The following is a 22,443-nucleotide window of genomic DNA, read 5'->3' on the forward strand; positions in this document are numbered from 1 at the left end:
TTCTACCTGTGAGTTGAGATGACACACTTTCTCTGTGCATCATATTAATCGTTAATGTCTTCTGTAATAGTAGTAGAATTTGAGGTTTGTGTTAAAATATTTCTGCAACACTATTGTTTCAGGACCTCTGTGTGTGACCCAGAGATGCCTTTGGTATGTCTGCCTGACTTTGAGATGTATGCAAAAGAACATTTACCCAAAGCCATCTGGGAATTCTACGCTGCCGGAGCTGATGAGTGCTGTACCAGAGATGACAATCTGATGGCTTTTAAAAGGTTTGTATTATGTCAAAAGCTTACAAGAGTCAAATGCCTGAATTGTGGAATAAGGTAGTATTGAACGATTATAGGAAATGAAATTTCATATGGTCTAGTAAGTAACATCTGCTCTTCCATTTGGTTAGGTGATAGCATGGAATTAGTGAATGACTATTTCTGAGCTTTCGTCCACCAAAGAAATAATTAACTGTAGAATTTTAGGACTTGCTGTAATTCAAAATAACACTGCATTCTTTAGATCTGAAACATTGTGTGTTGGAGAAGATTCCACAATGTCAGTTTTGCTGGATCCAATGGATGCTAGGATCCAGAGAGAAGCTATTTCCAATGGAATTGCACACAACAGCAAAACTCGATTTGAGAGGGATGGCTTTGCCTTATCCTGCCACTGTCTAACCTCAATATCTGAAGAATTCCTGGGCTACTTTAGTGGGACATTGATAGGATGCAAAACTGGGCTGAGAAGTGGCAGATGGAGTTCAACCCAGATAAGTGTGAAGTGGTTCATTTTGGTAGATCAAATATGATGGCAGAATATAGTATTAATGGTAAGACTCTTGGCAGTGTCAAGGATCAGAGGGATCTTAGGGTCTGAGTCCATAGGACGCTCAAAGCAGCTGCGCAGGTTGACTCTGTGGTTAAGAAGGCTATGGTGTATTGGCTTTCATTAATCATAGAATTGAATTTAGAAGCCGAGAGGTAATGTTGCAGCTCTATAGGACCCTGGTCAGACCCCACTTGGAGTACTGTGCTCAGTTTTGGTCACCTCACTACAGGAAGGATGTGGAAGCCATAGAAAGGGTGCAGAGGAGATTTACAAGGATGTTGCCTGGATTGGGAAGCATGTCTTATGAAAACAGGTTGAGTGAACTCAGCCTTTTCTCCTTGGAGCGACGGAGGATGAGAGGTGACCTGATAGAGGTGTATAAGTTGATGAGAGGCATTGATCGTGTGGATAGTCAGAGGCTTTTTCCCAGGGCTGAAATGGTTGCCACAAAATGACACAGGTTTAAGGTGCTGAGGAGTAGGTACAGAGGAGATGTCAGGGATAAGTTTTTTACGCAGAGAGTGGTGAGTGCGTGGAATGGGCTGCTGGCAACGGTGGTGGAGGCAGATACAATAGGGTCTTTTAAGAGGCTTTTGGATAGGTACATGGAACTTAGAAAACTAGAGGGCTATGGGTAAACCTGGTAATTTCTAAGGTGGGGACATGTTCAGCACAACTTTGTGGGCCGAAGGGCCTGTATTGTGCTGTAGGTTTTCTATATTTCTATATTTACTTCACAAGCACCTTCCCTTCCATTCCCATTCAACTAACTTAAAAGTGGCCAAGAATTCTAATCAAAGTCCAACACTTTAAAATGCAACAGGCTTAATTGAGCCTATGGATCTCTGAAAATCATTTCTGCTGCTATTGACTCCAATAATTTTCATGTTGATTTTAACAGGAGGATTGCAGGAGAAATAGGCATCAGAGACATGACATTCGCTACTCAATATCTTGAAGATTTTTGTTTAAGTAAAGACTTAATTTTGATCTATGTACCCTTTTTTATGATACAATTCTGTCATTTCTATGGCTTTAATATAAATTGATGCTGTATGTGGAGTTATTACTCCTCATTTGGTGTAAAAATGTTACAGAAATTCAACTAACAAAATATATTTGTTTTCATATTCACCGGAATCTTGTTACCCTTTTCCAAAGGCCACTTTTACTGTATTAGCAATGTTAAATTCGTGTAAGGATACCACGGCGGACCATTGAAAAGACAGAAACAGTTCTGATTACAGCCCTATGTTGTTATTAAATATTATTAGTGAAATTGCAAATGAAAGTAATCCTTTCATCCTGACATGACATTGATTCTGCCAATTCCTACCCATCCTTATTTCATTCCATTCATGACTTCTTTTCTTCATTGTGCACATTCATTCGTTTGAAACTCTTTTCTGTTAATCTGCCTATATTCTCCTAATATTTCCCAAATTCTTCCTTATTATCCCAGTTCCTAACAAAAACCTATCTTTGTTCTTTTAAAATATCTAGCCTTACACACTGTAACTGCAAAATAATTGAGTAATATGTATGTTAAGTATTCCAAGAGCAGGAGTATAAATCACTCCTAGCCTATATGTTGGCAGTTCATGAACAGCCAGGTGAGCTGTTGTGGTCATTTGGTCCTGTAATACTTCTCTTTCCTCCATAACTTTGCACCACAGACAGCATCCACTACATATAATGGCTTACTCTCAATGATAAACACTCTTACCACCATATTAGTAATGGCAGAAAGTCAGGAAGGTCTATAATGTACCACATCAACATGGTTTCTTTTCTTAAGTTATTTTCACTCCACTTCAACTGACCACCACTATAGCCTTGAGAAGATGACATAAATCGATCAGTTTATTTCACTGATCTAATGTTCCACCAGAGTCTGCTTCACCCATCAAAGATTCAAAGTACGTTTATTAACAAATTATGTATAAATTATACAGCCTTGAGATTTGTCTACTTACAGACAAAGCAGAAAACCCAAAATAAACCAATTGAAAAATAAAGACCAACACCCAATGCGCAGAGAAAGAGAAAAGCCACAAATCATGCAAACAATAGACGCAAGCAACAGCATTCTGAACCAAATTGAGTCCATAGACTCTGAATCCCTGAGTAGGCCCAAAGCCTCAGTTCATCATATAGTGGGGCAAATCGCCACATGTGAGAGAACAAAGACCAGTATAAACATAACCCAACAAGTTGCAGCCTCCACTTAGGACCCTGCTAGTCACATGCTCAGAGTGGGATCCAGAAGGGCCAGGAATCAAAAGCTTATCTCCATCCTCACCATGGGTTACCACTAATGCTATTGGTTTGGTAAGTACAATAAAACAAAAGCTCTTCTGAGTTATTAGAAGGGATTGTGCTTAATTGTAGTTTTTTTTCCCTCTGCACAGGAGGCATAATGCAATATTAGGTAGGGACACCCCTGATTTTGACTTAATTTACTTAAATAGAAAAATTAGTAGTCTACCAAGTAACAAGATTAATTCTGCCTCCACGTTTCTTTTTCTCTTCTTCTTGGGCAATACTCTGAACCCAACTTGAGGAGTTTATCTTAGAGCAATTTAGCCAGTTGAGCTTATGAAGGGAGCTAATGGCAATGACACACACTCAGAGGCCACTTTGTTACGTACACTGGTATACCAGCATGCTAATACAAATATCTAATCAGCCCATCATGTGGCAGCAACTCAATTCATAACAGCTTGCAGATATGGTCAAGAGATTCTGTTTTTATTCAGACCAAACATATAGAGTGGGGAAGAACAGTGTTTCAAACTTCGAGATTGTTTAATGTCATTTCCATTACACAAGGGAAAAGGAAAACAAAATAATTGATACTCCAGATCTGATGCAGCATAAAAAAACAGTAAGATAAAGAAAGCAGTAATAAAAAAACACAATTTATATAAATACATAAAATAGCTTATATACATAGATTGACTGTATGTCCTTACTGCTTGGGGAAACTAACTGCTTTTGACCCTCTGCACTGATGGGAATAAGTCCATAAGGAGGGTGGGTGGGATCCTTCATGATGCTACTGGCCCGGCCCTTACTGGCACCTTTCTGTGTACATGGCTTTGATAGCATGTAGGCTGATATAAATGACTTTGACTGTGGAATGATTGTGCCAGAAACTGCTAATTTTCTGGAATTTTCATGCACACAGTCAAGATTTATAGAGAATGGTGTGAACAACAACAAAAAAATCCAGTGAGGAAGAATGTAAACAAGGTTGAATGAGAAAATTTACAAGGATGTTGCCAGGTTTGGAGGTCCTGGGTTATAAGGAAAGATTAATGGGTTAGGACTATATTCCTTAGAATGTAGAAGGTTGAGAGGAGATTTGATAGAGATATACAAAATTATGAGGGGTATAGATTGGGTTAATGCAAGCAGGCTTTTCCACTGAGGTTGGATGGGACTACAACCAGAGGTCATGGGTTAAGGGTAAAAGGTGAAAAGTTTAAGGGGAACATGAATGGAAACTTAAGCAACACACGTCAAAGTTGCTGGTGAACGCAGCAGGCCGGGCAGCATCTCTAGGAAGAGGTACGGTCGACGGTTCAGGCCGAGACCCTTCGTCAGGACTAACTGAAAGAAGAGATAGTAAGAGATTTAAAAGTGGGAGGGGGAGGGGGAGATCCAAAATGATAGGAGAAGACAGGAGGGGGAGGGATGGAGCCAAGAGCTGGACAGGTGATTGGCAAAAGGGGATACGAGAGGATCATGGGACAGGAGGATCTGGGAAGAAGGAAAAGGTGAGGGGGGAACCCAGAGGATGGGCAAGGGGTATAGTCAGAGGGAGAAGAAGGAGAGTGAGAGAAAGAATGTGTGTATATAAATAACGGATGGGGTATGAGGGGGAGGTGGGGCATTAGCGGAAGTTAGAGAAGTGAATGTTCATGCCATCAGGTTGGAGGCTACTCAGACGGAATATAAGGTGTTGTTCCTCCAACCTGAGTGTGGCTTCATCTTTACAGTAGAGGAGGCCGTGGATAGACATGTCAGAATGGGAATGGGATGTGGAATTAAAATGTGTGGCCACTGGGAGACGAATGGAAACTTCTTCACTCAGAGGGTGGTAGGAGTGTGAAATGATGGTGCATAAATGGTGCATGCAAGCTCACTTTCAACATTTAAGAGAAGTTTCTTTAGGTACATAGATGGTAGGGGTGTGGAGGGCTGTGGTCCCAGTGCAAGTCAATGGGAGTAGGCAGTTTAAATGGTTTTCGGTGTGGACTAGATGGGCCAAAGGGCCTATTTCTGGCTGTGCTTCTCTGTGACTCTATGAGCAACAGGTCTGTGGGCAAAAATGCCTTGATCATGAGAGATTAGAGGAGAATGGCCTGACTGATTCAAGTTGACAGGAAGGTGGCTGTGACTCAGATAACCATCCATTACAACTGTGGTGTGCAGAAGAGCATCTCAGAAGGCAAAACACATTGAATCTTGAAGAGGATGAGATACAGCAGCAGAAGAATACAAACATATGCTCAGTGGCCACTTTATTAGTTATCTCCTATACCTCAACAAGTGGCCACTAATTGTATAATTAAATGGATCAAAGAGTTTAAACTAATTTCACACGTTTGGTAACTTTGCAGGATCCGTCTGCGTCCCCGAATGCTGAGAGATGTTTCTATAACAGACACGAGGACAACCATCCAGGGCACAGAGATCAGCTTTCCCATAGGAATTGCACCCACTGCTTTCCACTGTTTGGCATGGCATGATGGCGAGATGAGTACAGCTCGTGGTACTTCATCACCAACATCTTCTTTCAAAAAAAGATAACTACTTACTTACTTGATTGTGATGTGTGAAGAAAGGAATGCTTACACAGGCATATAATACATTCCTAATGTACCTTTTGGGTGTCATATTTATTTCCATTAGTTACCAGGATAAATGATTAAATGAGTCATCAAAATCAAGTGACTAGAAAGTTGAAACCCAGGAGACCCTGCAGGTGCTGGAGATCTTGAGCAAAACACATGAACTGCTGGAGGAATTCAGCAAGTTAAGCAGCACCTATGCAAGGGAATAAGCAGTGGACGTTTCAGGGCGAGAACCTTCATCAGAAGGTGTTGTTCCCACAATCTGAGTTAGGCCTCATCATGACAGTAGACCAGGCCACAGGCAGACATTCCAGAATGGGAATGGAAAGTCGAGTTGAAATGGGTGGCCTCCAGGAGATCCTGCTTTTTTTTGGCGGCAGACAGAGCAAAAGTGCTCCACAAAGCAGTCTCGCCAATGTAGCGGACCGCACCGGGAGCACCGAACACAGTAGGTGACCTCAAGAGACTCACAGGTGAAGTGTCGCCTCACCTGGAAGGACAGTTTGGAGCCATGAGTGGTAGTGAGGGAGGAGTGTTAGTGGCAGGTGTAGCACTTGTCCGCTTGCAGAGATGTGTGCCTGGAGGGAGGTCAGTGGGGAGGGATGAGTCTGCCTCCTCAATCTCTAGTCCTGATGTATGGCCACAGTCCCAAAGTCTGTTCATTCCACCCTACAGGTGCTACTTGACTTGCTGAGTTCCTCCAGCATATTGTGTGTGTGATTAAAATGTGTGTGGTATTTTCATGCCCCAAACAGAAAACGATGATGTGATGGAACTTGTCCACCATAATGAATGTGTCCAATAGCTCAGGTGCAAGAAATGCATGTTCATGTTGATTTTAATGATAGTGTGGTTACAATAAAATTTTAGTTCTCCTGGAAAGGATTCGGGTGGAGCAACCCAATGTCCCACCTGCTATGACATGGTGTCAGAAGTTGTGTAAATCACTCATGCCACCTTGTCCTGGAATTCAGTATAATAGGGCACAAGGCATCCTATTGCAAATATGTGGCAAATTTATGCAAGATGCTTTCCAGGAATACAGGAATGTGAATAAAATGTCTGAACTAGTTTCTGATTTTAAAAGATACCTTAAATATCCGTGAAGGGGTATAAAAACAATAGTTTTTCTTGAGCTGAAATGAATGTAATTGGAATTGGTTTGTTATTGTTATATGTACTGTGATACAATGAAAAGCTTGCCTTTCATACTGTTCCTAAAGATCAGATCATTATACAGTGCACTGAGGGAGAAGGTAAAGTGATAACAATACAGCATAAAGTGTACTAGCCGCAGAGAAAATGTAGTGCAGGTAAATAATAATGTACAACATCATTATGAGGTAGACTGTAAAGTCAAGAGTCCCATTTAGAGAACTAGGGAATTATTTAATTGTCTTATAACAGTGGGGTAGAGGCTGTTCTTCATAGTGATGGTACATATTTTCAAGCTTTTGTATCTTCTCCCTGATGGAAGAGGGGAGAAGAGAGAGTACCCTGGATGGATGAGATCTTTGAATAAGCTGCCACTGTTTTATTGAGACAGTGAGAAATAGAGACGGATTCCATGGAGGGAAGGCCGGTTTCTGTGATGTGCAGAGCTTTGCAATTTCTTGTGGTCACTTGCCGAACAGTTGTAATACTAAACCATTGTGCATCCAAATGGGACGCTTCTGTGGTGCATCAATAAAAGATTCGATGGGGAACATGGCACATTTGTATAATGTGTGTAAGGTACCAATTGATGGAGGACTCTTAACACAATCTTTTCAAAATCAAGGTATACCAAAATTTTACAGTCCACTTAGAACAAGTTAAAATGTTTTTCTTTTAGCTGCTGAAGCCATGAATACTTGCTACATTGCCAGCACATATGCTACCTGCTCAGCGGAGGAGATTTCAGCAGCAGCTCCAAATGGATTTCGTTGGTTTCAACTTTATGTCTACCCAAACCATGAACTGTCAGAGCAGTTAGTACATCGGGTGGAAGCATGTGGATACAAGGCCATTGTCTTAACCGTGGATGTCCCTTATACCGGAAAGCGGAGAAATGACATCAGGAACAACTTTAAGCTACCACCTCATCTCAAAGTAAAAAACTTTGATGGCGTTTTTGAGGTATAAATGGTTCAAGGTATTTAGGGTGATACTTTAGCAAAGCAGTTAGTGCAGTGCTTTACAGCCATGATCAAGATCGGGGTTCAATTCCTGCCACTGTCTGTAAGAAGTTTGCATGTTCTTCCCATTACTCTGTGGGTTTCCTCCAGGTGCTCTGGTCTCCTCCCACTTGGGTTAGGGTTAGTAAATTGTGGACATGCTACGTTAGTGCCATAAGCGTGGTGATACTTGCAGGCTGCCCTCAGTACAATTCCTGACGAAGGGTCTTGGCCTGAAACGTCGACTGCACCTCTTCCTAGAGATGCTGCCTGGCCTGCTGCGTTCACCAGCAACTTTTATGTGTGTTGTACAATTCCTGATCTGTGTTGGTTGTTATCCTCAGTGTCACATCGTTTGGAGGGGAAAGTTAAACAGTCTCCCCATCTGAGACTGACACAAATCCGCTGAAATGTCCAAATGCAGATGAAGCTAGGAGATAGTTGAGATGATGATTGCTGATTAATCAGCTTGTACCTAGGCAAGATTTAATGCTCATGAACAAAAAGTAGGCAGAACAGTGAGCACTTTGAAGAGAGATGGAAAAGGAATGTAATCTACCCCATTTGCTCTTCCTGCGCCATTTCCTCCTTGTTCTGGCAATGTGCTGATCGAGGTAGTGATGTAAAGTTAAAGGTTCCATTGTGCATTGCCCAAACGTTAGGCAAGAGTTTGGTGCTGAAGACCTCTATTTGAGCCACACTGTAGACAGACTCAGGCCAAGCACCTATTTCAGACCCTTTTGCAATATTAGATCACTGTATCTGTTTCTTGTGTTAAATTTACAGTACAAATAGTCTCTTTCAATTGCATGTACCATGCTAATATCATGTGATTGCTTATTAACCCAACAGGAAACTACCGAAGATAGTCTGTATGGAATACCTGCTAATTCTTTTGATCCATCGATCTCTTGGAAAGATATTTCCTGGCTTCGGTCATTAACTCGCCTGCCTATAATTATCAAGGGTATTCTGACCAAGGAAGATGCAGAGCTGGCAGTGGGACATGGTGTTCAAGGTATCATTGTGTCAAACCACGGAGGAAGACAACTTGATGGAGGGCCAGCTACGGTCAGTTTATCTAGCTCTCTTTTTCTCTCACACTGCATCGTCATTTCCTTCTTGTGATTTCCAACCATGAACAACAGCTTGCCTGGAAATACCACAGAATTATAGAACTTTGCTGGCAAGGTGAACAAGTATTGCTTGCGCCTCAGGGTCCTTAAGAAGGGACACTTATCTGTCTGCCTCAGCTACAGCCCTATGGTTATTTATATACTGCTGTTGGGTTGTGAGTTCCATGATTCATAGTTAAATTCCTCAATGCAAGTTTGGGAGATACCATTAAAAAAAATCATGGTGAATTTCTATTTTGCTTTTGGAAAGAGTGAATACTTCTAATCAAGCTTTGTCAAGGACGGTGTCAGGTTCCTTGATAGTTGCCGTGTCAGAGGATGGTATTCTATTAAGCTAACAACTTGTGTCTTGTAGATAATGGAAAGAATCTGGGAAGTCAGCAGATGAGGCACTCACTGCAAGCTGCCCTATCTCTGACACACTCTTGTGTCCACATTATTTCTCAGCCTAGTCCTGTGAAGTTTTAGTCAAAGGTAACTCTACATCTTGAATTTGATAGCAGGGAGTTTCAATAATGATAGTAATGCCATTGCACATCAGAAAAAATGTTATTACACATTACCTTGTAGAAATTTGTGTGGTATTTGCTGCTTACGCTCCCAAATCTAATTATTGTCCAGTTCTTGCTGCATGCTTCACTTTCTAAAGAAATGCAAATGAAATTCCAGCCATCCATCGATTTTCACTGAACAAGCTCACATAAACAACAAAGGAAATAATTTTGCTTTTGGTAGTGGCAGGATTTGCTTTTGGTCTGACAGAAAGGGAAATACTCTTACTCAAAATGTACCAGTATAGTATATACGAGGAATTCTGCAGATGCTGGAAATTCAAGCAACACACATCAAAGTTGCTGGTGAACGCAGCAGGCCAAGCAGCATCTGTAGGAAGAGGTACAGTCAACGTTTCGGGCCGAGACCCTTCGTCAAACAACAGTCACACTCAGGTTGGAGGAACAACACTTTATATTCCGTATGGGTAGCCTCCAACCTGATGGCATGAACATTGACTTCTCTAGCTTCCGCTAATGCCCCACCTCCCCCTCGTACCCCATCCGTTATTTATTTATATACACACCTTCTTTCTCTCTCTCTCTCTCTCTCTCCTTTTTCTCCCTCTGTCCCTCTGACTATACCCCTTGCCCATCCTCTGGGTTCCCCCCCCCCACCTTTTCCTCCTCCCTGGGCCTCCTGTCCCATGATCCTCTCATATCCCCTTTGCCAATCACCTGTCCAGCTCTTGGCTCCCCCCTCCCCCTCCCACTTTCAAATCTCTTACTAGCTCTTCCTTCAGGTTAGTCCTGTTGAAGGGTCTCGGCCTGAAACGTCGACTGTACCTCTTCCTAGAGATGCTGCCTGGCCTGCTGCGTTCACCAGCAACTTTGATGTGTGTTGCAGTATAGTATATAACCATTTTAGATATTGCCTGTTGTCTTAACCTTTTATCCAGTTGTTATCTAGTAAAGACATGTCCAACATGGCCTCCGATCAACCCTGATAATGTGCTGAAATCCTGAAGAGAGGTTTAACCAATAACCTTTCAACATGCCAGCAGGAACAGTGCCAACTCACCTAGGCACAGATTAATAACTTAAACTTGTAACATCAATCAGCAATTTGCTTTACTGAAATATCTTCTAAAGTGTGAAGTTAGCTTATGTTGCTTAACGTGGACTGGCGTGGTATGTGTGGTTTCAGCACCGTTAGTTACAGGGAACAACAGTTAATCGTGTTACAGGAAAACCACCACTATGGTTTCACTGCAGGCATTTGCTTAGAGTAAAATTGGCAGGTCAAAATGTTTGGTTCCTTATTGTCCAAGCAAAGGAGATTTGTAATCCTTTTCTTTCTAGAAAGCCTCAGATTTTATAACACTTAACTTTGAAAATTTGTCATTTCTTATTTAATTATAAACAAATCTAGAAATGATGCCACTGCAATAAATGCCAAACAGAAAAATGAAGCGAAAGAGGTAATGCTTGTTTGAATGTTTGCAGATAGATGCCTTATCGGAGATTGTGAAGACAGTACAAGGAAGAGTTGAGATTTACCTGGATGGAGGAATCCGTACAGGAAGTGATGTTCTCAAGGCTTTAGCTCTTGGAGCTAGGTGTGTCTTCATTGGCCGGCCTGTGGTTTGGGGGCTTGCCTACAAGGTAATTGATGATTTGTTGCAGCCAGCCTTCAACTTCTCCTCATTTCCATTGCACCCTGCCAGAGGAAAATTTGGGCATCCTTAAATCTGATGGAGCCCAAGCAGATTTGAGAACAGGTAAATAATTCTCCTTAAACAACGGGAGGCATAAAACTCCCTTCTTCACAAACACCTAATCAGGGTAATGTTTCAAATTAAAGGATTTACAACATGGAATTCCCACAGCATAATTTTTTTCTCAATCTATACTTCCGTTCTTCTGTGTACTCAATAATAGCTACTTTGTATAAGGGAGTACTGATTTTAAAGAACTTGTCAAAAGTTCTTTTTACAGGAGAGAGTACAGTTAAAAGACAAGTAAGGGGATGTAAGACAAAATCCTTTTTGAGCTTAAGTTTTACATTGCCCTTCACTGCCCACTGTTACTACTTCATTCGTTTTCCAGACACTCCTAAACTCTCCTCCTCTTCGTCCAGTGCTCATGTGCTCTTCATTCCTCTGTTCGCCATCCCTCTGCTCTTTGCTTATTTGCCAAGTAACATGTCGCAATTCCTACTTATATCCTAAAGTCTCCAATTACTCCCCGTTCTCCTGCTCTCAAATTCTGAGTTTCACTGTTCACTTCCTCTGTCTAGAGTAAGACTGATGTGGTTTATTAAAACTATCTCAAGATATGCATCTGGATGACAATAGTCCTCAAGCTCTGTGTAATTCTGCAATATAACTGCTGTGTGAATTCTTTCATTCCTACAAAATATTTCTTTTATTAATGTGGGCAGTATTTGTGAATAAGGATTATACACTCAATGGTCACTTTATTAGGTACACCAATGCAAGTATCTAATCAGCAATCAAATGCATAAAAACATGTAAACATGGTCAAAAGGTTCAGTAGTTGTTGTTCAGACCAAACCAGAATTGGAAAGAAATATGATCTAAGTGACTTTGACTGTGATTGTTGGTGCCAGACAGGGTGGTTTGAGTATCTCAGAAATAGTTGATCTCCTGGGATTTTCATACATAGCAGCCTCTAGAGTTTACATCCAACAAGCAGCAGTTCCGTGGGTAAAAAAAACCTTATTAATGAGAGAAGTCAGAAGAGAATGGCCAGACTGGTTCAAGATGATGGGAAGGCAACAGTAACTGAAACATGTTACAAGAGTGGTGTGCAGAGGGGTATCTCTCAATGCACAACATGTTGAACCGTGAAGTGGATGGGCTACAGCAGCAGAAGACCGCACCAAAATCCACACCTCTACCTAATAAAGTGGCCACGTATTCCTATTTGAGAAGCAGAGACAACTGTTATAGCCTTTACCTACAAAACTGAAAAGTGTGTGTTTATACATGTGGTCGGTCTGGAATTAGGAAATATAAAGGCTTTACGGAAAAAATGAAATAATAAGCTAATTTTTTCTCTAGGGCGAAGAGGGTGTCAAAGAGATTTTGCAGATACTGAATGATGAATTTCGTTTATCAATGGCTTTGTCTGGTAAGATCTTGCAAAAAGATTGCAGCCTTTACTGACTAAGTACCTGAATGGATTAAAAGAGGCCATAAGGGAGCTTAACTTGAATTGCAGCTTGGATGGGGCACGTTAACTGTGTGTGTACAAGGTTACATGTCTAAAGTTTACAGCAATGGCTCTGCAGCATCATTCCCATCATCTGCAGAGTTGTACATTTGGTATGTTTCCATCTCAATCACCTTGCAGTGAAAAATTTTTTCCAGCTCCAATCTCTAAAGTACATAATCTATGCCGGCACTTAATGAACTACTGAGAGAGTGCTCTCTGCCATGGAGTCAATGCACTGGTAAAGGAGAGTTGGACTGTTAAGAGTGCAGTTAATGCACCGTTGAGGGAGTGCTGCACTGCTATCTCCTAGCAAAAGGGCACTCCCCATACATTACTGGAGTCAGGCTCAACTTGGATTATGCTTTCTCTCAGAATCTCAAGGTTTTGAAAAGTACCAAACACAAGAGGTTCTGCAGATGCTAGAAATCCAGAGCAACAAACACAAAGTGTTGGGTGCTACCCTCAGCAGGTCAGGCAGCATCTCTATGGAGAGGAATAAACAGTCAATGTTTCAGGTAAAGACCCTTCATCGGGACTCAGTAATTTGTGAATTTTGTGCGGAATTACCTGAATGGCTGTAATACAGGGCGTCCTGTGTATAATGAAAGAAAAAAAACACAACTGTTGGGGATATCCAAACCGTGGGTCATACAATATGGCAGTGTTACGTACCCCGTAGTTAAAGAACCACCAGAAATGGAAAAACACCTGTAGTCTGGTATTGCTTTTAACTAATGCTATTTTTATTAGTTACTATGCAATAATACTATAAAACCAGACAAATCAAACAGGTTAGCAGAACTTATGCATATACGGGTGTGTAAATATAGCTCCCGAACTATTGAGCTTGGGGGAAACAAGGCTTAGAGTCTTGAGATGGTAAAGTATGAAAGTTCGGTTCATCCACGGAATAGGTGATGAGAGAGAGATATTTATAATCCAGGGTAAATGTCGAGAGAAGGCAATTACGTCAATATTCCACAGATTCCACGACAGCAATACAAGATAACAATAGTAGTAGGTTTTATCTCCAAAGTTGTTCCACTCCGCACACGAAATATCACCGACAGTGATCTTCAACAAATATCCTTTCGACACAAGTGGTACCACACCTGAATTCAGCTACATGTCATCCCAAAGTGGTAGTCACAGGATACTCCAACAGAATCCACGTATGGATTATCACCAACAGTAATCTATCACTGAGGTACCGTCTTCAAGTGGTAAAACTACCAACCCAGGCAAGGATTATCACACACAGGTAGTTTCCACACAAGGTTACCCCAAATACACAACTGTGATAGCCACTTATCCAGTTCCACGGCATACGTAATAACTCCAACGGTGATTTGCCACAGGGGTGCCTTTCTTCAGTGAACTACCACACCCAAACAAGGGTAACACACACGTGGTATTCACAAAGGTACTCCCCTCACCAGAGAACCCACTCCTGTGGATTAACTACGTGACAGTCACACCTTCGTATTCGAATGGAACTCAAACTCACCCTTATGGGCGGAAGAGAGAGAGTCCAAACAGTGACCTCCTTGTCACTAGGTTTCTTCTGTTTCAAACCTATCTCTCTTCTCTTCTTTTAAAGTCACCGAATGTAACCACAAAAAGGAGACCGTCTTCTGTGGTTAAGCTCTCAACCCAGGCAAGGGTTGGACACACTGATAACTTCCCACCAGTCACCCCTTTTCCACACTGCGAGAGCCACTGATCGATTCACCTGACCGATCCTCCAAAAAACCCGCTTTTCTGTGGGCACGAAAAGCTCATCCAGAGTCGAAAACCATGTGTGTCTAACAACCAGCTGACCTTGTATTTATCTTGGCATGCTGAACACCAGCTGTCCATCACATAACGCCACCCTCAGTTACCATGATGACTCAGGAGCCGCTCATTTCTCTGTCTCTTTCTCTTTACATGGCAACCCAGAAGCTGGCAGTGTCCTGGCAGAAAAATAAACACACTGCAGAGAAACCAGAACATCGATTGTCCATCAAATAACTCCATCTCTCTCTCTCAGCAGAAATCCAGAAGTTAGCCTCAGTTCTCTCTTGTGCCTTAAAGTGACAGTCCACAGCAAAAAGGAACCCCCAGGGGTACTAACATCAGTAATAAATTAGAGAAGGGTTTCAAGAGAAAGCAGCACAAAGGGATTGGGTAGGATGTGGAATTTGTTGTCACAAGGAATATTTGAGGACATTAACAAGATGCAGTTAAGAGGAAGCTCACAAATTACACAGTTAAGGAACAGAGAGTTTGTCGGGAGTTTGAGAAAGGAGTGAAGGAAACTCATGCAGAGTCCTAATGTCATTGTATGCTCTTTGGTCATTTCTGCAATATAACTTCTGTGGAGAAGACAAAGAGTTCCCCCAGTATCCTGATACTGACTGCTTAGCACTGAAAACCTGGAATTGTGCAGCAAATTTGTAGGCCTTGATGTTTGCAACATGTTTTAGTTGATGTTCGATATAAGAAAATAGTGGTAACTAAAGAGGTGTGGAATTTGCACAATCTCTCCATTCCCAGTGGTTTTTTCCTGAGTGTTCTGCTTTCCTTCCACATCCCAGTGATCTCCTCATAGATTAATTAGCTTCTCTAAATTATCCCTTGGTGTAGAATATTGACAAAAGAATCAAAGGGAATTTCCCAAAGTTCAAAATAAATTTATTATCAAAGTAAATATATGTCACCATCTACAGTACAACCCTGAGATTCATTTTCCTGAGGGCATACTCAATAAATCCAATAATCATAATAGAATCAATGAACTACTGCACCAAAGAAATAATGATAGTAATAATAAATAAGCAATAAGTATCAAGAACATGAAATGAAGTGTCCGTGAAAGTGAGTCCATTGGTTGTGGGAACAGTTCAGTGATGGGGCAAGTGAAGTTATCCCTACTGGTTCAAGACCGTGATGGTTGAGGGGTAATAACTGTTCCTGAACCTGGTGGTGTGAGTCCTGAGGCTCCTGTACCTTCTTCCTGATGGCAGCAGAGGGAAGAGAGCAGGACATGGGTGGTGGGGGTCACTGATAATGGATGTGGCTTTCTTGTGACAATGTAGCGTAACATATCTGGCAGGAATATAAGAGGAACAAGAAGTTGCAGAGTTATAGGGGAAAATGAGGGATTACTCTTCCAGGAGCTGGCATTGATTCAATGGGCTGAATTGCCTCCTTCCATATTATAATAGATACTAAGTAAGTAAGGGATTTAGTGTCTGGACAGCTCCAGTGCAAACATGAGTTACACTGATTGTGATTTTTCTGCTTTATTTTCTGCCCATAGGTTTCTTGCCCCTAAAAATAGTTGCAATTAGATATAAATGCTGCTAAACGCAAAATCAAAATTCAATTAATCTTCATGAATGCATGAGGATAAACCGTGGATGAGAAGTGAGTGTAACAGGCAAGTTTTAATCTTCACCTATTGTGAACAGGAGTACGTTGTTGGTGTGTTTTCATGAACACAAGAGATTCTGCAGATGCTGGAAATCTTGAGCAACACACATAAAATGCTGGAGGAACTCAGCAAGTCAGGCAGCATCTATGGAGGGCAATAAACAGCTAATGTTTTATGTCAGGACCTTTCATCAGAACCGGATTGATGTTATCTCATGCTTCATTCTCTCGCAACCAGGAGATAGTTGTTTTATTTTTCCCCAAACTAATAAAATCAATGTCCTTGATAACTCAATTTACTAAGTTTGGAAATATATTGTAATACATCTTGTGCCAAATGTTACAGGTGGTAAAAGCTTTTACAAGGTTATCACTGATTTCTAAAAAAAAATACAAAATGAAATGATTTTCAGAACAGCTACATGGGGGCAGACAACTTCCTTTTCTGAAATGACAGCAGTAGACTTTGTACCTTGGGCAATTCTGATCTGGCATCAGACAGAACCAGGTGATGGAGTGTGGCTCCTATAAGAAATATACAGTATTTCCCTCTAATACCAAGATTTTGGCTTGAGTATTAACTGCAGATGGGTTTTACCTCACTTTTCCAATGTACTCTCTCCAATGCAGGTTGCAGAAATATCTCTGAGATCAACAGGAACCTCATCCAGCTCTCCAAGCTTTAGAGCGATTCCTGGAGTAGTATCAAATGGCACCTCTGGATTGGGACTGCCAGTGCTGGGGGATCAGACTAGCTAGAAGGACAAGACCATTTCGGACAAATGTGAACCAAATTGGAAACACTGTAGCGAAGAAAATAAACAAATCAGAATATATTAAGTTTAATTTGCAATGCCATAACTGTTGAAACATACCTCTGTGAGAAATAATTTTTATTTTCTTCACATGTATAGATGTTCTTTATCTGGAACTTCAGAATTACACTCACGTTAATGTCATTTTTCTCTGCAAGTCCCTCTACCACCTTTTCTTTTCAAGTTGCTTCACACTATCCATCATTTCACCATTATTTTTCTGTATCTTTCAGTCTTTACGTCAATATTCATTTCTTCCCCCATCTCTGTTAAAGTTTTTGGAAGATTTGAAGGTGCTGTATAATTGTGATTTATTGATTTTTCTGGTGCACTTCTGTATAGAATATAGCTGCGCAGATTAAATTCTATTCAAAACCACAAATCGTAGTGGTGGAACCAGAAAGTTTCTTCTGCAAATGGAACTTGATTATGCTTACTTTTTTGTTCTATGCCCTGAGTTTGATTGCAGTAAAGCCAGAGGAGGTGCATAGTTTCTAATGTAGGAAACTGAATGTGAATGTTCAAAATTTCACTGCTGGAATCTACTTTTCAGATTTCATGTCAGTCTCTCAGGACAGGTGACTGAGTGAGATACAGTGGGGCACAGTTGATGCCTGGATACCTGTGCTCACTGCAGCCTTACAAAACCTAATATACCCAATTTAGTCTTCCCACTTGTGTGATAAGCCAGGGAGATTCTTCAAGGCAAGGTTGTATTTAGTAAAAGGCTTTCTGCACTGTGATGGGGTCAGGTTGAGGGAGAATGAATGAGGGGCATTGCAGAGTCCCGAAATGTTTCCAACATTCCAAAGCTATTAAAATTATTCACTTTGAAGTAGTATCATCAAATGAAGAATTTGGATATTCAGTGGTTACAAAAATATTAGGTTTCCTCTAATTTGTAATGACCGGTGTGCACAAGAATCTTGTGCTGTGCAGTTTTTTGCCCAGTGACAACAACATGTGCACACAGAATAATTTCTTCAAGAAAAACAGTATAAATAAGCCAGTTCTAAAATGCGCAGCCAACTCACAAAACTCATCGTTGTCAACACCGCCCGCATCAGAAACCGGAAAAGGAAATGTGTTTGTTTACGATCGTAAAATATACTTAACATGCCCGTGAGGTAGAGGGTGAGAACCTTTTGTGCGCAGTTTGAAATTCTTTGTGCACGCCTACATGCATACCCTAGAGGGAAATTGGCTGCTTGGATTCAGAACTGGCTTAGACATAGATTTCAGAGGGTAGTGGTTGCAGGGACTTATTCGAGCTGGAGATCTCTAATTAGTGGAGTTCCAGAGGGATCTGTGCTGGGACCACTGCTGTTTGTAATGCGTGTAATTGACCTGGGTGACAATGTAGATGGATGGGTTAGTAAATTTGTGGATGAACCAAGACTGGTGGAGGTACATACAGTGTAGAAGACTGGCAAAAAATACAACACGATATAGATCAGTTGCAGATATGGGCTGGGAAATGGCAGCTGGAGTTTACCCCAGATAAAAGTGAGGTATTGCACCTCGGTAGAGCAAATGCAAGGAGACAGTACACTGTTAAGGGAAAGATCCTTAATAGCATTGCTGAGCAAAGAGATCTTGGGATCCAAGTTCATTACTCCTTGAACGTGGCTACACAGGTTGATATTGATTAAGAAGGCTTTGGAATGCTTGTTTTTGTTAGTCAAGGCATTGAGTTCAAAAGTCAGGAGGTTATGTTGCAACTTTATAAAGCTCTGGCTAGGCCACATTTGGAGTATTGCATACAGTTCTGGTCACCCCACTATAGGAAGGATGTTGAGGCTTTGGAGAGGGTGCAGAAGAGGTTTACCAGGATGCTGCCTGGTTGAGAAGGCAAGTGCTATATTGAGAGAATGGATAAACTTGGGTTGTTTTCTCCGGAGCGTCTTCGGCTCCAGAGGTATATAAGATTATGAGAGACTTAGACTGAGTGGACAAATTGTATCAGTTTCCCAGGGTTGAAATCTCTAATACCAGGGGGTGTGCATTGAGGTGAAAGGGGGTAGCTTCAAGGGGGAGGTAAGGGATACATTTTTTACTCAGAGTTGTGGATGCCTGGTATGGTGGTAGAGGCAATTACATTAGAGGCTTTTAAGAGATGTTTGGATAGGCACATAGATGTAAGGGATATAGACGTGGTGTAGGTAGGAGGGATTATTGTTTGGGTGTTTTTGATTTCCTTTTTGGTTGGTTCAGCACAGCACTGTTGCTGTGCTGTACTGTACTGTTTATGTGCTATGTCATCAAAAACTTAGTCAAAGGACAGGTTCTAAAGAGTTTCTTTGAGGAGGTTAGTGAGGGAATTCCAAAGTTCAGACCCATGGTATCCAAGAACATGGTCACTGGAAAAGTGAAAGGCAAAACTTGTAGATTGCACAGAAACGTGGGGGTTCAAAAGCAGAGATGAGAATTGTATAACTGAGGCATTGAATAAATGGAAGTCAATGAACACACACACACACACACACAGAGTGTAGGTGGGAAGGGTGATAATTTCACACGGTTACCACATCCATTTGTAGTTTCAAACATCCAGTCAGTTGCTTGGATGTTTACAATCTGAGATACCATTTCAGCACATTAATACCCATCAAAACAGGGTTTCATTAGGATTTTTGTTTGAAACAAAACTCCTCAAACAGCAGTCTGGACAAGTTGTCAAGTTTATTGTCATGTGCACAGATACGGTGAGGTACAGGACAAAGACACACTTGCAGTAGCATCACAGGCACAGAGATTTAGACAATACACAGAACATAAATTATATAATAAACAATGAGAAAAAGACTGCAAAACAAAAGTGAAAAAGAAACCAGTTATTGTTGTTTATACAATTAAAAACTTCCTTCACTTACTATGTGCCAGCACCAGTTAAATAACAAAACCTGGAAACAGACAGGCCCAGCCAGAGTTTTTGAATATCAACATTAAATATAGCTTGGCTTTAATATATTTCAGAATAATGACTTTACTCTGTAAACCTGATTAGGTTTCTGCTAGTTGTTTTAAGAAAAAGTATGTATCAGGTTTTGCTGAGAATTTCAGTTGCATTGATGTCACACACCTCTGCAGCTGGCCAGCTATGTTCATCTGAGAGGCGACTTTAGGCATTTCATTTAAAATTTGCTTTTCATGAAATTATAAAATCACTGATGTGAAGTGATTGAGTGAAAGGAAGGAGGAGGGAGATCTGTAGGTGGTGGGAAATTGAGTAAATATCATAGATGAGTAACTTAAGAAGGGATTTGAGACCTGGGGTAAAGAGTCCAGATAGGCTGGTTTAGGGAAACAGTTCCATACTGATGGAATATTACAATTCAGACTGAGGTCCACAATGATAGTGAGTCTAAGTTATAATGGAGGAAAGGTTAGGGGCTGGAGTGACATGGATGCAGGATAGAAGAGGTACATCAAAGAGAAGAGATGGAGGAATTTGAACATAATTCTCCATAGTATCCAAGACATCTTCAAGGAGTGGTGCCTTCAGAAAGTGGCATCCATCATTAAGGACCCCCACCACCCTGGAGATGTCCGTTTCACACTGTCACCATCAGGTAGGAGATACAGAAGCCTGAAGGCACACACTCAGTGATTCTGGAACAGCTTCTTCCCCTCTGCCATACAATTTCTAAATGGACATTGAACCTATGAACACTACCTCACTACTTTTTTATTACTGTCATTTTGCGCTATTTATTTTAACTTAGCTATTTAATAGACGTATATATTTATACTCAATGTAACTCATTTTTCTCTATTTATCACATTTCATTGTACAAGTGCTATAAAGTTAACAAATTTCACGACATATGCTGGTGATATTAAATCTGATCTGATTCTGATAATCTCAGGGATTTTAAGGCTCATTTGTCTAGGGGAGATAGAGCTGGTAAATTGAAGGCAGAGGTAATAATTGGAGGTTTTTGTGCTGTGCAGCACTTGATCTGTCATTTTCAAAACATTTTCACATAAAGAATTGCTCTGCTGTTTGAAACAGAATTACAGTGGGTTTATTTCTACCATTTCTACATACCTGTGAAATTATTTAATGCCATCTCCAAATGATGATGACTACAACTATAGATGTTGGTCACCTGAAATGATGCATTGGGAATGAATCTCCCTTTTTGCTGTAGTTTCCCCCACTTTTAAGTATCTTATTATTGCCCAAAGAAAGACCAGTTGAATGGCATTTTTGAGAGGTTTTCTGCAGAATAGGTACCGTTTCAAAAAGGCAGCAGTGCCACATGCTGGTCAGAGCCAGTACTGCACAGTCAAATGTGTAGCATTGGACTATTGAATGGATTATAATGTTCTGATTTTTTTACTGTTTTGATATTCAGACAATAGATTCATGAAATTTATAACCCAGTGTGAACAATGGCACATTAGGACACACCACACTGGTAGGTTAAATGTTTACTTCATCTTATATAGGGAAATATAACATGCCATAAATGCTAAAGAATGGCAATGTCAAAGACAGAGGGGCAACATTGGCGGTTTTGATTTGTTCTGGATATTTTTAGAAGTGGTGCACCAGAATTTTGTTGTCTTCTCTTTGAAAAAATGGATAATCACACTGACCGCTATCTCTCTATAATTGGTGATACAAAGTTCAAAGCAAATTTGTAATCCATGTATGCATTGTCACCATATCCTACAAGGTGACCAGAACCTTGTCGTGGTTTGGAGACTTGTGTGTCTCAATGACCTGGGGAACTATGTTGAGTACAGTCAAGGCCTCTTATGCTTTGGTTCTAGGTAGGGTCACTCATGCCGAACAGGTCAAAGGGTAGAGGCCTGACCAAGAGTGGTCCACCGATCCTCCAGGTCCGGGGGTTCAGCTCAGGGCTAACAACCCCGACTGGTGAAACAAAATTGTTATGGAAACACCAATGAAGAACACTGCTACATTTGAGTGAGATGGTATTCCTGAGTCTTCACCCGGGACTTGCATGGCTGACAGTAGTGAAAACCAAGAGGAAGCTACTGACATGACGATGGAAGCTCTGAACATTTCCGGGGAGGGAGGGCCTTCATGTCTGCTTTAAACACCAGCGGCATAATGAGCTGTTATATGTGTCACCATGTATTACCCTGAGATTCAGTTTCTTACACGCATTCACAATAGAATAAATGATGTCATGATGGATTAGAAACATGGACTAAAGAATTTTTTCAGTCTTTTTTTTATACTCTGTGTTCTTCACCCAATCTTTTTTTGTGTGTGCAGGGGAGGGGGATTTGGGGGTTGATGTGCCTGTTCCATTTTTGTTGGCCTTTTTTGTGCAGGGAGGGGGGATTTGGGAGTTGATGATCGTGCTGTCTTTCTTTTCTCTCTTGGTTTTGTGGTTACCTGGAGAAAAAGAATTTCAGAGTTGTATACTTTGATAGTAGATAGATTGACAGATACTTTATTGATCCCAAAGGAAATTACAGTGTCACCATAGCATTATAAGTGCACGGATATAAATATTAGA

The 22,443-nt window shown here is 41.0% G+C and overlaps 1 protein-coding gene across 7 annotated transcripts in view; it reads left to right on the plus strand.

The window, feature by feature from the left end:
• The window catches only part of hao2 (hydroxyacid oxidase 2 (long chain)), a 97,500-nt gene extending 75,345 nt beyond the window's left edge, over positions 1-22,155 (plus strand). For 3 of the 7 annotated variants that reach the window (XM_063050712.1, XM_063050711.1, XM_063050708.1), the window contains 8 exons: positions 123-275; positions 5,454-5,605; positions 7,522-7,805; positions 8,696-8,914; positions 10,977-11,135; positions 12,557-12,626; positions 13,083-13,225; positions 16,758-22,155. In XM_063050712.1, the coding sequence (XP_062906782.1) occupies positions 145-275; positions 5,454-5,605; positions 7,522-7,805; positions 8,696-8,914; positions 10,977-11,135; positions 12,557-12,626; positions 13,083-13,225; positions 16,758-16,886 (1,287 nt within the window). In that variant the 5' untranslated portion in view covers positions 123-144 and the 3' untranslated portion in view covers positions 16,887-22,155. Of the gene's footprint in view, positions 1-122; positions 276-5,453; positions 5,606-7,521; positions 7,806-8,695; positions 8,915-10,976; positions 11,136-12,556; positions 12,627-13,082; positions 13,226-16,014; positions 16,045-16,757 lie in introns of those variants that run through there. The other 4 variants (XM_063050710.1, XM_063050709.1, XM_063050713.1 and 1 more) reach the window with 4 other exon arrangements.
• Positions 22,156-22,443: the final 288 nt, after the last annotated feature.

The sequence above is a fragment of the Mobula hypostoma genome, chromosome 6 (genome assembly GCF_963921235.1).
Source record: "Mobula hypostoma chromosome 6, sMobHyp1.1, whole genome shotgun sequence".
Lineage (NCBI taxonomy): Eukaryota > Metazoa > Chordata > Chondrichthyes > Myliobatiformes > Myliobatidae > Mobula > Mobula hypostoma.